General features: G+C 35.5%; 4 protein-coding genes across 5 annotated transcripts; 3 read left to right on the top strand and 1 right to left on the bottom strand.

Annotated features, from left to right (window-relative positions):
• The first annotated feature begins 118 nt into the window (after nt 1–118).
• On the top strand, nt 119–2,179 carry LOC103827784. Of its 2 annotated transcripts, XM_009103333.3 has the most exons (3): nt 119–1,443; nt 1,576–1,644; nt 1,758–2,179. In XM_009103333.3, the coding sequence occupies exons 1-2, from the start codon at nt 931–933 to the stop codon at nt 1,624–1,626; spliced, it is 564 nt and encodes a 187-aa protein (XP_009101581.1). In that variant the 5' UTR covers nt 119–930; the 3' UTR covers nt 1,627–1,644; nt 1,758–2,179. The 2 variants fall into 2 exon arrangements, with proteins under 2 accessions (XP_009101581.1, XP_009101580.1); XM_009103332.2 differs by lacking the exon at nt 1,576–1,644 and having other exon boundaries at nt 638–1,443; nt 1,758–2,146.
• Nucleotides 2,180–3,792: 1,613 nt separating this feature from the next.
• Nucleotides 3,793–5,940, top strand: LOC103827783 (GDSL esterase/lipase At5g45670). Its single transcript, XM_009103331.3, has 5 exons — nt 3,793–4,118; nt 4,220–4,344; nt 4,824–5,069; nt 5,164–5,419; nt 5,509–5,940. Exons 1-5 carry the CDS (start codon nt 3,890–3,892, stop codon nt 5,730–5,732), a joined length of 1,080 nt encoding a protein of 359 aa, XP_009101579.1. The 5' UTR covers nt 3,793–3,889; the 3' UTR covers nt 5,733–5,940.
• Nucleotides 5,941–7,844: 1,904 nt separating this feature from the next.
• On the bottom strand, nt 7,845–9,242 carry LOC103827782 (oil body-associated protein 2A). Its single transcript, XM_009103329.3, has 4 exons — nt 8,936–9,242; nt 8,618–8,700; nt 8,393–8,507; nt 7,845–8,253 (listed from the first exon to the last, which is right to left on the bottom strand). Exons 1-4 carry the CDS (start codon nt 9,219–9,221, stop codon nt 7,997–7,999), a joined length of 741 nt encoding a protein of 246 aa, XP_009101577.1. The 5' UTR covers nt 9,222–9,242; the 3' UTR covers nt 7,845–7,996.
• A 243-nt stretch (nt 9,243–9,485) lies between these two features.
• On the top strand, nt 9,486–12,220 carry LOC103827781 (CTD nuclear envelope phosphatase 1). The gene has a single exon (XM_009103328.3). The coding sequence runs from the start codon at nt 11,141–11,143 to the stop codon at nt 11,972–11,974; it is 834 nt and encodes a 277-aa protein (XP_009101576.1). The 5' UTR covers nt 9,486–11,140; the 3' UTR covers nt 11,975–12,220.
• The last annotated feature ends 1,032 nt before the right edge of the window (nt 12,221–13,252 follow it).

Raw genomic sequence — 13,252 nt, 5'->3', positions numbered from 1 at the left:
TGCGACAATGAATGTGATAAGTACCCGAACTTTATCAGAATGTGTTAAGCATCGATTGTGCATCCCACATGGTGCATCCCGTTTCTGATATTCCTAGGTCTATGGTTATTATATTTATTGCCGACATGATCGATGAGAAGATTATGACACCAAAGAATGTGAATTGGGTGAACATGATCATCGTGTTTGATACAGAAACACAAACCCAGGCGTTAAGTTGGGTCCGCTCAAGTAATGCTGGGAAGTGGGTCAACCCGGTTTGACCCGCCCGCTGCCGGTTGAGTCATTCTTTTGATTCAAAAGTTTGATCATAACCCGCAAGAAGAAAATATTACATTCGAAAAATATATAAAAAAAAAAGTGTCAAATCATGAATTAAAAATTCCAGCTAAAAAATCAGTGTTCATCATATTTTTATATCTTTTATTTAAAAAATAGTTTTTTAGCTTTTCTAAGTTAAAATCTAAGACAAGCTAACAATCATCCCTTAGACGAAACTAAAAACCCTAGACTGAGGTTAATCATAGTCTTATATCTTTTATTTAAGAGATGGTTTTGGTTTTTTTAATTAAAATTTAAAAAAAACTAAGAAACGTTTCTTAGACAAAGTTAAAAACTCCAGAAACTGAAGTTAGTCATAATCTTATATCTCTTATTTAAAAAACGGTTCTTAATTTTTCTTAATTAAAATCTAAGAAAAGTTAAGAACCGTCTCTTACCCGAAACTAAGAATCGTTAATCATGGTCTAAGTTAGACTACAAAAATAAATAAAGGGAGATTATCATTCGGATTGAATCGTGATATATCATTATAAACCGGTAAAACCAAGTCAAACCGGGAAGTAATCCACGTCAGCCGCACGATTATTCACTGCTTCATCTGTCGAGTCTCGACGTTGACATTTGACTTAAAAGTCAAAACTGAAATCGATGGCCGGAATAAACTCTTCGCCGGCAACGATCAAGCTCTTCTCCGTTCTACTTCTCCTTCTCACAATCTCACCCCCACCACCCATTTTCGCTAAAGCCTTCTCCTTCCCATTCACCTCCTTCTCCCAATACAAAACCCTAATCTCAACCTCACGATCCCTCCTCCTCCGCGTCGCGAACCTTCGCGCCTCCCGCGGAGACGCGTCGGGGTCGTCTCGGGTACGCGCAATGGCTGAGGAGATCGATCGTGGGTTGGGGATAGGGTTCCTGAGCAGAGCGTGGTCCGTTGGGTGGGATTACGTGTGGAACTACGCTTGGAGAAAGGGTGGGATCGACTACGGTGAGGTGTACGGTACGATCGGTGATCTCAACGAGCTTATGAGTATTGTTACGGAGTTCAATCGAGCTGAATCGAACGCTCAGAAAGCGAGCTCTGTTGCCAGGAGTTATGGCAAAGCTCTTCGTGTCTCGAAGCAGTTGCTTCGTCGTCTCCTTAGAATCTTTGGCAAATCGGTATGGATTCAAGAACCCTTTTTAGAAAAGATCGATCTTTTAGATTCATTACACTCTAAAGGTTGATACTTTAATCATAAAGAAAGTGACTTTAAGTGATAACTCGCTTAGTTGTTGTTCTGTTAAGAGTAGGTAAGTGTAAGAGTTGTTTCTTCTGGAAGATTCATAAAAGTTGTTTCTTGAAAGAAAGAAAAAAAAAAGGTTGTTTCTTGATCTGATTTAATCCATCAAACGGACAGTTTTGCTATTGAAGTTAGTCTTTTGGCCTAGAGGTTGAAAAAGGTTGTGTGCATTGTTGTGTAATGAATTGGTAGGGTGCATTGAGGGAGTTTTGGGAGATGGTGCAAGCTGAAGTAGTAGATGGAGAGTTATTACATGACTGTCTTGAAGTGGGAAGTAGCGATGTTAAGAGTTTGCTTCAAATAGCGAAAGACATGGCTCTACAATACTTTTCTTCTACAAGCCGTTCCTCGGATGAGTTATAGCTACAGAGATGAAGAGTTTTCATGTACGTATCTTCTTTTTGTTGTAAACAATATTATTAGTAGATTATACGTTTTTTTCTGCTTTGAATCTGAGTTCTTTCCATCGTGTTTTTTTCATGGAATGTGACTTGTTTGCCATGTTGTATAGACGTAGGCATTAAGCCAAAATCTTCTGGGAAATTCGCCAAAACCGTTTTGTTCGGTACATTTTTTTTGCTAGATAAGTTAAAGAGATTCGTAGACTTGAACCACGGTTTGTTCGTCTGTAGTATGTGTGTAAGAGATTCTTTAGACTAGTAACTCGGTTTGTTCGTAAGAGATTAGTTATATATGTTTAAGAGATTAATAGAATAGTAAGTCAAGGTTCGTCTCCATTGCATCCATTATAGTTTCATCAATTTAACCCATTTTATATTACTGAAAAAGTCGAGGTCGTTACAAAGGATTTTTGAAAACACACAAGTCTATCGATATCTAAAGCCCTTGTAGGTATCCAACATATCATTTGATTGGTTAGTTCGCTCCATTCATAGTGAGTGAATATTTTATTGATAAAACAACTGAAAACTCTCAGTGTTTTATGGCTCCCATTGCTGGATTTTTGACACTAGAGTATTGGTAGAGTTCATAAATACAACAACCATGTGGTTGGTGAATGGTGGAATAGATCTGAAAACTCAGTGATATTTCTTTCTTTGGACATGTTTGCTTTTTATAACTAATTTGCTCTGTCACAACCAAATCTATTGATGAACGTCATCATCAATTTCTCTAGTACCAAAACTTATTAGATTTCTCTTTCCCTCGTCTTATTAAGTTATTTTGGGTGTAGCTGCTTGAATCAGAAAGTTTGAATCTTGGTTTGATAAATTGTATTGGGTCCCGAAGTAGATTTTGCAGTTTAAGAAACACTGCAAAGCAGCAGAACAAATGAGAATTTATTACTTTCAACTACTCAACATTTAGTTCTTATGGTCATGTTATGATAATCATCTACATCATCATGACATGGAACTCACTCTCTGTCTTTTTCATTAAATGTTCACTTCCATCCTAACACATGGCATATCCTCTACATCATTCTTCAACCGTTGATTCGACCAAGCCAGGTTGATATTAGCAGTTAGATTTGAGTATTGTTGAGAAAGAGGGACCATGTGTGGACCGGACCCTTCATTTCATGTTGCCATGTTTGTTACATTATGCCATTTTCATGTCAAGATTTAGTCATGTTGCTTTTTTTTTTTTCCAAAGGCAGTGTGCTAGAATAAGGCAAGCAAAGATGAGTTGTATACTTTTTTGAAGAGGTTATTCAGTTATTGTCTAGTGGTTAGTGACTATATTGGTCGAGATTAGAGATCAAACTTTGATATGTAACACATGTTGAAACTGTTTTTGAATAGGAGAATATGAAGGAATGAATATGGATTTAAGCTCCACGTTGCAAAAGACTTCTTTGAAGTTATAACAAAGAACAGAAGAAGAGTGATCCGAGTGTTAGTTGAACACAAGTGTCTTTAGTTTTCATGCCGAGACAAGTTTTGTAACTTTCTCGAGACTTTTAGAAAAGTCAAGAGCTCAAACTCCAAAGCACAGCATTAAAATCGAACCGGTCACGTTGCAAGTTGGTCACAGTAAAGAAAATTTAAACATCGACAGAGAGTATTAACTCTACTCCACCATCTTTCGTTATGTCTCTAGATCGTGGATCCACCACACTCTAAATTATTTCACATATATAAACACACATTCATTTACTCTTCTTTTCACATTTACACATCCAAACATCATCGCCGCGTGGACATTTAATGCTTCCTCAACCGTTAAAAACTTTATAAAATAACGTTTTCTCGTTCTCTTCATTTTCTCCAAACCGTATTATATAAACCCACTTCTCGTTCTTCACATTATCAAACCATCTCTCTTTCTTCTTCCTTTTGGTAGTTTTGTGTTAGAGAGAGATGGCGAAAATGTGTTTAATGATGATTATAGTTGCTGTGGCCATTACTATGGTTGCTAGTGATCCAATTGCACCGTGTTACTTCATATTTGGTGACTCTTTGGTTGATAACGGCAACAATAATCAGCTTAATTCACTAGCTAGAGCCAATTACTTTCCTTATGGTATTGATTTCTCTCAAGGTCCAACCGGTCGGTTTAGCAACGGCAAAACTACTGTCGATGTTATCAGTAAGTCTAACTAACTACATATTTTCCTTTGCTTTTCCACTCCTTTTATCACTTTAAACACACAAAGAAGGTAACTAATGTGCCCTGTTTCGTTTGGGTAGCTGAGCTTTTGGGTTTTGACGACTACATTACACCATATGCCGCCGCTAGAGGAGAAGATATCCTCCGTGGAGTCAACTATGCTTCTGCTGCTGCCGGAATCCGAGAAGAAACCGGTAGACAATTGGTAAATTTATAAATTATAATCATTTCAGTTAGAGACTAGCTTTCTATTATTTGGTTTGGATCCGTTATTTATTTTCGTTTTTTTCTTTTGAATTTATGACCAAACTATAATTTGATTTCTGGTTCGGTTAAATTTGGTTTAAGATCTAGATTTGGTTTCTTTTTGGATAAAAGTACCTCAAAGTATTATACATAAATCATATCTTCATCAATATCGATTAGGTTTGACACTTTAATCTCATTAAATATTATTTTTACGTACGTGGATCTGTATTTGAAAGATGACTTTTGGTATATTTGGTTTGGTTTAATTACACTAAATTTTGTTTCGGTTTTGTTCGGTAAAATATGGAACCAATTGGTTTCTTTTGTTAAACACTTCTAAAACAACCAGATTTGTGTGTGTTTGGTCACGAGAGAAGAAACAACTTGTTCTAAGAGTTTCTAAAACATTTACCTTGTGTTGTGTTATGTCTTCAGGGAGGTAGAATCGCATTTGCAGGTCAAGTAGCAAATCACGTGAACACGGTGTCACAAGTAGTGAACATACTCGGCGATGAGGACCAAGCCTCCAGTTACCTCAGCAAATGCATTTACTCTATCGGCTTAGGCAGTAACGATTACCTCAACAACTACTTCATGCCCACTTTTTACTCTACCGGTAACCAATTCTCGCCTGAATCCTATAGCGACGATCTCATTGCCCGTTACACCGAGCAACTCCGGGTTCGTAACACACTCCCTTAAGTTCTATATTCTCAACTTCTTCTGTGAGTGAGGCTGAAGTATTCGATGTTTTTTTTGGTTTCTAACGGAGCAGATATTGTACAATAATGGCGCAAGGAAGTTTGCGTTGATAGGAGTCGGTGCTATTGGCTGCAGCCCGAACGAGCTAGCTCAGAACAGTAGAGATGGGAGAACATGTGACGAAAGGATCAACTCTGCGAACAGAATCTTCAACAGCAAGCTCATATCAATAGTCGACAGTTTTAACCAAAACACTCCTGATGCTAAGTTCACTTACATCAACGCATACGGCATCTTCCAAGACATCGTTACAAACCCTGCTCGCTACGGTATTAAACCAGTCTTCAAAACTGTTATCAAAGTATAATAACATTCTTTTTCATGATCATTTTCTAAATTTGTTTGTTTGTGTTTGTAGGGTTTACAGTGACAAATGCAGGGTGTTGCGGAGTTGGGAGGAACAATGGGCAGATAACTTGTCTTCCTGGTCAAGCCCCATGTTTGAATAGGAATGAGTATGTGTTTTGGGATGCCTTTCATCCCGGTGAAGCTGCGAATGTTATCATTGGAACAAGATCGTTTAGGCGAGAAGCTGCTTCTGATGCTCATCCTTATGATATTCAGCAGCTAGCAGCTCTCTAAGCTGAGAGTGACAGAAAGATAAAGAAACTTGTTGTTTTTGCTTGTATAAGTGTTTTGATAATGGTTACTGAGTTTGGACTCGTGAAGAAAAAGTGATGTCCTATATGGTTTGATGTGATAAGTGTTTATGTAATGATTTGGAGTTAGAGTTTCATCTTTTATGTTTTATTTACTCTATTATAAATTTGATTCTTTCGTTTCTTATGTATTAGTCTTTTGCGCAATGTGTTTAAACTTAAGAAAGTGAAACCAAACAATAGGCTAAAATCAGCAATAGGATGAAATCTATAACTCTTTAAACACATTTGTTAAAATCAATGGAACAACAAATGGAATGAAACTAATAAGAATCTCATATTGTCAACTTTCTTGTTTTGTTCATATTAGGCCTCTAATGTTGAGAATGAGCTGAAAATAAAGCCTATTTTGCGTGGTTCCTTTGTTTACCAGCAGGGATGACTAAGAATCCAAAGATGTCAATTCTTATACAAATCTTTTATTATCTCCTTCAGAATATTTTTTGCTGGATAGAGAAGATATTGAGCTCCTTATGATTTACTGTTGGGTCATGTTCTCCTCCAATTCAGCAAAGAAAATGCAGATATCTTGTTGTTAACCAAGGCAGATGCTATTAACTTGAAAAGCAAACAAAAAGTTTCTGATCATGAGTTAGAGTTTTGTTCAATCAACTTCTTGTTACTATCAGGTACACAACCTCAACTACTGATCTACCTATTAAATCATGGGTAACAAAAAATCCCTATATATTCTCATAGTTGTACAACAAACTATAACAAAACATTGATTAATTAATCCAGTAAATGTAAAAATTCATTTGTTCTTTTTTAATTTCTAATTAATATCTCAACTACGTTATCTCATCAACACGTATTTCATAGAAATTTTCATGCCCATAAACAACTATTTAATACTTTCAAAACCGAATCTGAAATTTTGATGGACCGACCAGAAAAACTCTATGATGATAATGATCAACAATTGATCATTGTTGCGTAGAAATTTCTGTTTCTGATGAAGAGTAAAAGTTTAATGTTATCCGGAGCTGATAGTTCTACTGTTAAAGCGTTTTTTTAAATGGTAGAAGTGTAGGTTTGAGTCTCGGTGGTTGCGGAGAGTAGATAAACAATCGGTTCTTGTCCCTGCCTAAACAAATCAATAGATTTAGACTCATAACTTCTTGAATTAAAAAAAATCACAGAAAATAAAATTATATTTTTATCTGTGATAAACAATGGGTTTATGATTTATGCTTTAGAGTTTAAGATTTAGGATTGGAGTTTAGGATTTATGGTTTAGAATTTTGGATTTAAGATTTAAAATTTTGGATTTAGAATTTAAGATTTAGAATTTTGAATTTAGAATTTGGGTTTAAATTATAGATTTTAGGTTTAGGGTTTAGATTTTAAATTTTTAGAGTTTTAGGTTTTGCAGAATAACATCGGCGTTATTTTTTTCAGCCATTTATTTTTTAATTTTATTTTATTTTTAACTAATCTTACATGGTATTTTAGTTGGTTATAAAATGTGAGGTGAATTTAACTATTTACGGCAAACCTAAATTTTCTTCATCTAGGCCACTGTTTTTCAAGGTAACAAGACATTGGAATAAATTTAAGGAAGGTCTGATCGAATCATTGACAAAAAATCAAGTTATTTTGTTTCAATATTATAATTATTATGGTATCATCGTTGACTTGTTTCTGAACTAGTTTTTGTCTTGGTTTGTTCTCTTCAGGTGGGAAACGGACACTGAAGATTCAAACTGGCATATGGTGATTCAGGCGCAGGTTGCAAAGGATGTAAATTGAGAAGGAAAATATGCTAAAGTGTACATTACTAAATTTTTTGTTCAATATCTTTTTGATAAATTAGTGAAACCTAATACACTGCGAAGGCTCATGTCTTATCCCTCCATCTTCGGTTCTTCTCTTTGACATTTGAGGTAATAGTTAAAGCTGGATAGAGCTTTTCGTTTTGTATTTGCCTCTGTGAGCCATCATCTTGTTTCTTCATTCTTGTACAAAAATACTAATATGTTAAACCGGTATTTTATATACGTACGAAGCTTATAGTTTCTCAGACGAAAGAAAATGACACGAAGAAAACAAACAAACAACCTCCACAATGATGTAGTAATGCCCTAGCATTACACATCATTATTTATAACTTACATTATATACTTAAACGGTCCACATAGTACATACGAACATTATATATTATTGTTCGTTAAACACCAACTTATATTACGGGAACGGAGCACACTTCTTCATATCCGTCTCGATTATATCGACAGCAAACCCTTTTCCATGATGAACCCAGTAATCAGCCATCGGGTTCTTCCTCTCCAATCCTACAATCTCAGTTCGAGATGTCTTCAATGATTCCGTCGAGATACCATATTCGTCGTCTCGTTTCTTCAGTAGCCCTGGCTTGATCTTCCCCATGTTCACGTCTTGTGGTGACATCATTAGTGCTGGCGCACCTAGTGGCAATTTATCCCCTGGGAACAAAAGTAGATCATCAAGAGCGCGATTTGAAAATATTCAATCTACTCAACAGATTTCTACTAGATATACAGATTCCATATTTGTCACACAAAGAAAACGTCGACATAAGAATACGAAGAGCTAATTAGTTACCACGATCGGTCTGCCAAGTGCACCAAAACTTTCCATAAGTTTTGGCAATATTTTGAAGTTCTGGCTTGGCTACAAGCTCAGGGACCCTTGGAGTCATTAGAAGACCTGTTTGGATCTACAATAACAAATAATACAGTCAAGCTTTTGCATGGATTGACATCTCAGTCTACGTCAATAATCATATAAGATTTGAGTTATTTAGTTAAAACATATAGAGAAATTTACCTCATAGTCATGAGAATGCCAAAGCTTCTGCTCTTCCGAGGAAAGGCTCTCAAATAACCTCTCGGACACAATATACTCGATCCCTGAGAGATGTAATCACAACAAGTACATGCACAAATCACAATCATAATCATAATAAGACAGTCAAAATTTCTAAATTCTTGTTTCAGATAAGATAACTCATGCCTCTTCAAACATAATTTCGCATGCATATAGAACCATTCAAATGAACGAGTAACTATACGAGTTCAAGATTATTTTGTTTAAAACGAAAATACTAGAGAAAAAAAATTAATATGTGTAAATTAAGATACGGACCGATGAGGTGGGTCTTAGCGGAGTCGCAGTCGTAAACAGCACACTGAAGAAAGTCTTCGTTGACACGATGAACATAGAAATGGACTTCGATTTGACGGCTAGGATCGTGACCGTAACAAGCAAAGGAACACATATGAAGACTCATCTGTTTGATTGGTTTCAAAGATTGAAGCATCGCAGCTCCTTTGTCAATCATCATCGTCTTCATCGTAGTCGGATCTCCCGGAGGTATGTCTCCTCCATCACGTGCCGGATACGGTCCCGGAAGCTCATCGCTCGACGCCATTTGATCTGTATAATACAAATTTTTATGTATCTTTTCATCTTGGTTTTATATTGGTGGGATGTAAGTGTGTTGGTGTCATTGTTTGCATGAGAAAAATGCGATGTGGACAGCTTGGAGGGGACACGTCATCGGAGTTTAGTGGTGATGTGGCAAGAATAGGCTAGCTGTGAGATTGAGCTGACACGTGAATGATGCTCTTGATGGGGATGAGGCTATTGACACTTGGCACTATTAATTCGATTATGACTAATGTTATAAAATGAGATGCTTGAATTAGACTCAAATCTCGTTTTGGTATGTTCTCAGGTCTTTTTTATGTCGTCAACTTTTGTCTATCCAGGTTTTGGGAAAATGGTTTGTTTCTCAATGAATTAATTGTTTCCAGTTTTTTCATACACGAACTTTTAAATTATACCAAACTTTTGTGGAAAAACTAGATTTGGACTTGTTTTGCTTAAGTTCTGAGCTATGTTTCAACCTTTGGATTGTGTAGTGGTTAGTTACTCGTCTTTATGTTGTTTCTGGATCTATTCGCAGTGTTGTTAAAATGAGAGATATCGATTCTTCTCGATATCATAGTAAAACCTCCTTTCGAAAATGGATCATATTTAGTTTTGATGAAACTGATTCTATGTTTAGTTTTGATGAAACTGATTCCGCTTCCATTGTCCCTTTTGTTTGGTCTGTGTGTTTTGTTTTGGTGTTTTGGGATGTGAACTAACAATCCCAGTTATCTATATAATTTGTACTTGGTAGTTTAAGTTTGTTCAACAATAGTTTACTGAAGCTAATTGGAGCAACATTGATTAAGACAATTGAAGAAGAAAACATATTTAAACTATGAGAATTATTGTCGTGATTTTGTTGAAGGTTTTAGAAATCCGTCTGATATTGTTGGAACAAAAACACATAATTCACCTTATTTTTAAAATAAAGTTAGTTCGGTATTGCTAATGAATTATCAATCATGTCTGATTTTACTATTTTCTAGTGTGGAAAGACCGTTAGTTTTTCATTATTATCATCATATTTTTCTGTGATGTAATATGTTGCAAATCAGTTTCAATAAAACAATGATAAAAAGATGTAAAATAAATGCAAACAATTGTTTCATTATAAAAGGACAAAAATATCCATAAATGTTCATCTAGAATTCCTAAACTAAAATGACTATGTTAAACAATCCTCAAAATATAACTTATTATATAACACACTTTTTTAGAATGACTGCTTGTTGAGTTATGGTTTGGCCATTTTGATCCAAACTTAGGTTTAAACATAAAACTCTTTGTCAAATTTGAAAATATATTAATTGAAATATGTATCATTAGCAGTCAAATTAATAACATAATTAATCAACGACTTTTTTTTCACTTAATTAAGTTTTAAGAGATTTATTTATAAGTGGGCTAGATTATTTTGTTTCTATGAGTTGAAATATTTATCTATTTTATAGTATGAGTTATATATTCCAAGTGTAAAATGTTAATACCAACTAATCATTGGCAATTTTCGATCAAAATAAATATAGTTTAATTTGTTGAACTTATGCAGTAATAATTAACAAAAACAAATCAAGTTACGATTTCCAGTATCATAATGTACCATTACAGAAATTTATGAGTCTATTTGCATTATTTTGTCTATTCTCTACCATCTATATATAATATTTTTCTTAATTTGGGGAAATTAATATAGAACTCACAACGGTAATAATACAACGTAAACACCGTGTTGTGTTGTAGGTCCAAACTTAAAAAAAAAAAAAAAAGTCACTCCTTTCCCAAACTAGCTTCGGACCGAACCTAAAAACAACCACATGACCGTTACACCAGGCCTAATTTAAATACCACCATCACTCTCCTCTTCTTTATCTCTGTCCTAAATCTCACAAACTCATCTCTCTCTTTGTTTCTTCAATGGCGACGAAACTCATCATAAAGAAATCAGCGATACCAATCAACCGTCACCAACGAAGCTGCTTCCGCCGTCACCGGAAAACTCAAATCGGATGCACATCGCCGGCGGCGACCGCCGTCATCGCCTCCATCAACAAATCGATTTACAGATGTCAACGAAGCATTCTCTGCTTATTCTCACGCGTCGACGGTCGTCTAGGAACCAGAGGATTCAAAATCCTCAAATCTCACGGATCCGCTCACAATCTCAAAACTCCTTATTCCTTGATTCACGATAGATCCGGCAAATCCTTCGACGAGACGAAGAAGACGATCGTGTTAGACCTAGACGAAACGCTTATCCACTCGTCGATGGAGAAACCCGAAGTTCCGTACGATTTCGTGGTGAGGCCCGAGATAGACGGTCAGATCTTAACCTTCTTCGTGATCAAACGGCCAGGAGTGGATGACTTCTTGAAGAAGGTAGGAGAGAAGTACCAGATCGTTGTTTTCACGGCGGGGCTGAGAGAGTACGCTTCTTTGGTGCTGGATAAGTTGGATCCGGAGCGGCGCGTGATCTCGCGGAGCTTTTATAGGGACGCGTGTAGCGAGATCGATGGGAGGTTGGTGAAGGATTTAGGGTTTGTGATGAGAGATTTGAGGCGCGTGGTGATTGTTGATGATAATCCGAACGCTTACGCGCTTCAGCCAGAGAATGCGTTTCCGATCAAACCGTTCAACGATGATTTGAGCGATGTTGAGCTAAAGAAGGTCGGTGAGTTTTTTGATGGAGATTGTGAGAAGTGTGAAGACATGAGAGTTGCTCTGAAGGAGTTTGTCGGAAGAGAGGAATGATTTTTGGTTAAGTTGATTAGTTGATTTGATTAATTAGAGGATTTGATTATGAAAGGCATTGAACCAATAGCTTTGTTTGTTCAATTGTCTTGTGTAAAACCTCCTCGTTTGAAAAAAGCAATTTGTTCATTTGTTTTGATTAGTGTTTTCTCCGTGGCTGAACAAAAGGAGGTCTAATGAAGGTTTTGAAATTTAAATTATGGATGGAAATTAAAAATGTGTCTTTATGAGGCTTTTATCGTTGAATTTAAAGCTCACTCCCACCTTTCCTAACCAAAACATATGAGATGGTAGATGATTTCTTCATATATACTTATGTAAAGTCTTTTGCCTTTCGTCTCCTCTCTTTGATGATACTTCCTAGGCTTAAACCTTTTGCGTGTTTTGCATAGAGTTGTAGAAAAATCGATCCAGACAAATGGGAGTTCGCTAATGATGATTTCGTTAGAGGCCAACCTTACCTTATGAAGAACATCCATAGACGCAAACCTGTTCACACCCACTCCTTACAACCTCAGTATATGATTATGATTGAAAGATGAACCAAAGTATATGTATGTTATCTATATGTTTAAACATTAAAAAATTGACAAGCATCCTACATCACGAAATAAAGAAAATATAAAATCTGAAACTCTTTCTTTTAACCTCAGAGTGATATATGTTCATATATACTCAAACGTTAATATTACAATCAATTATTAGGCTTATCACATGTTAGACTGTACTTTTGGTTTTTGTTAGTAAGTTGATATACAACCACCAAAATATATGTTGCTGACAACAACAATATTCAGTAGTTTATTAGTTGGAATTTAAATACTTGTATAAATTCTTTTTATGTCTTTATTTCTATATTACAAGAATTCTAATTTAATTATTTATAAATAATTATCCTAAACAATTAATAACTTCATGCATCAAGAAAAATGTAACTTACGAATTTTAATGAAGTAAAAACCGTCACAAGCAAAGTTATTTCTCAACAATAAATGTTTAATATTGATTATTCATATATATAAATAGGGTTATCATCGTTTATTCAAACCAGATCATAAATTTAAAAGCTATTTTCTTATTCTATACTGAGAAAAATCAAACATTAACTCTCCATATAGCCAAAAAACTATGGCCAAGCTTAACATTATTATGGTGTCTTTTGTTGTTCTAGTTGTGGCGAATTTATGTATTCCTTCATTAGCCGTAGAAGAAAATGAACCCAAAAAGTTATGGGATCAATGTGTTGTTAAAATCAGTCCAAAGTGTGCGCTCAATATC

This window comes from Brassica rapa, chromosome A06 (assembly GCF_000309985.2).
Source record: "Brassica rapa cultivar Chiifu-401-42 chromosome A06, CAAS_Brap_v3.01, whole genome shotgun sequence".
NCBI classification, from domain to species: Eukaryota; Viridiplantae; Streptophyta; class Magnoliopsida; order Brassicales; family Brassicaceae; genus Brassica; species Brassica rapa.
The sequence above is the reverse complement of the archived record's forward strand: the minus strand, read 5'-3'. Positions and strand labels throughout refer to the sequence as shown.

Excerpts from the sequence above, each read along its gene's own strand:
- LOC103827782 (XM_009103329.3), bottom strand. The coding sequence starts at position 9,221 with ATGGCGTCGAGCGATGAGCTTCCGGGACCGTATCCGGCACGTGATGGA. Across the intron at positions 8,701-8,935 it reads CGCTAAGACCCACCTCATCG|GGATCGAGTATATTGTGTCC; the intron begins GTCCGTATCTTA and ends TACATCTCTCAG. Across the intron at positions 8,508-8,617 it reads GGCATTCTCATGACTATGAG|ATCCAAACAGGTCTTCTAAT; the intron begins GTAAATTTCTCT and ends TTGTTATTGTAG.
- LOC103827783 (XM_009103331.3), top strand. The coding sequence starts at position 3,890 with ATGGCGAAAATGTGTTTAATGATGATTATAGTTGCTGTGGCCATTACT. Across the intron at positions 4,119-4,219 it reads AACTACTGTCGATGTTATCA|CTGAGCTTTTGGGTTTTGAC; the intron begins GTAAGTCTAACT and ends TCGTTTGGGTAG. Across the intron at positions 4,345-4,823 it reads AAGAAACCGGTAGACAATTG|GGAGGTAGAATCGCATTTGC; the intron begins GTAAATTTATAA and ends TTATGTCTTCAG.
- LOC103827781 (XM_009103328.3), top strand. The coding sequence starts at position 11,141 with ATGGCGACGAAACTCATCATAAAGAAATCAGCGATACCAATCAACCGT.
- LOC103827784 (XM_009103332.2), top strand. The coding sequence starts at position 931 with ATGGCCGGAATAAACTCTTCGCCGGCAACGATCAAGCTCTTCTCCGTT. Across the intron at positions 1,444-1,757 it reads TTAGAATCTTTGGCAAATCG|GGTGCATTGAGGGAGTTTTG; the intron begins GTATGGATTCAA and ends ATGAATTGGTAG.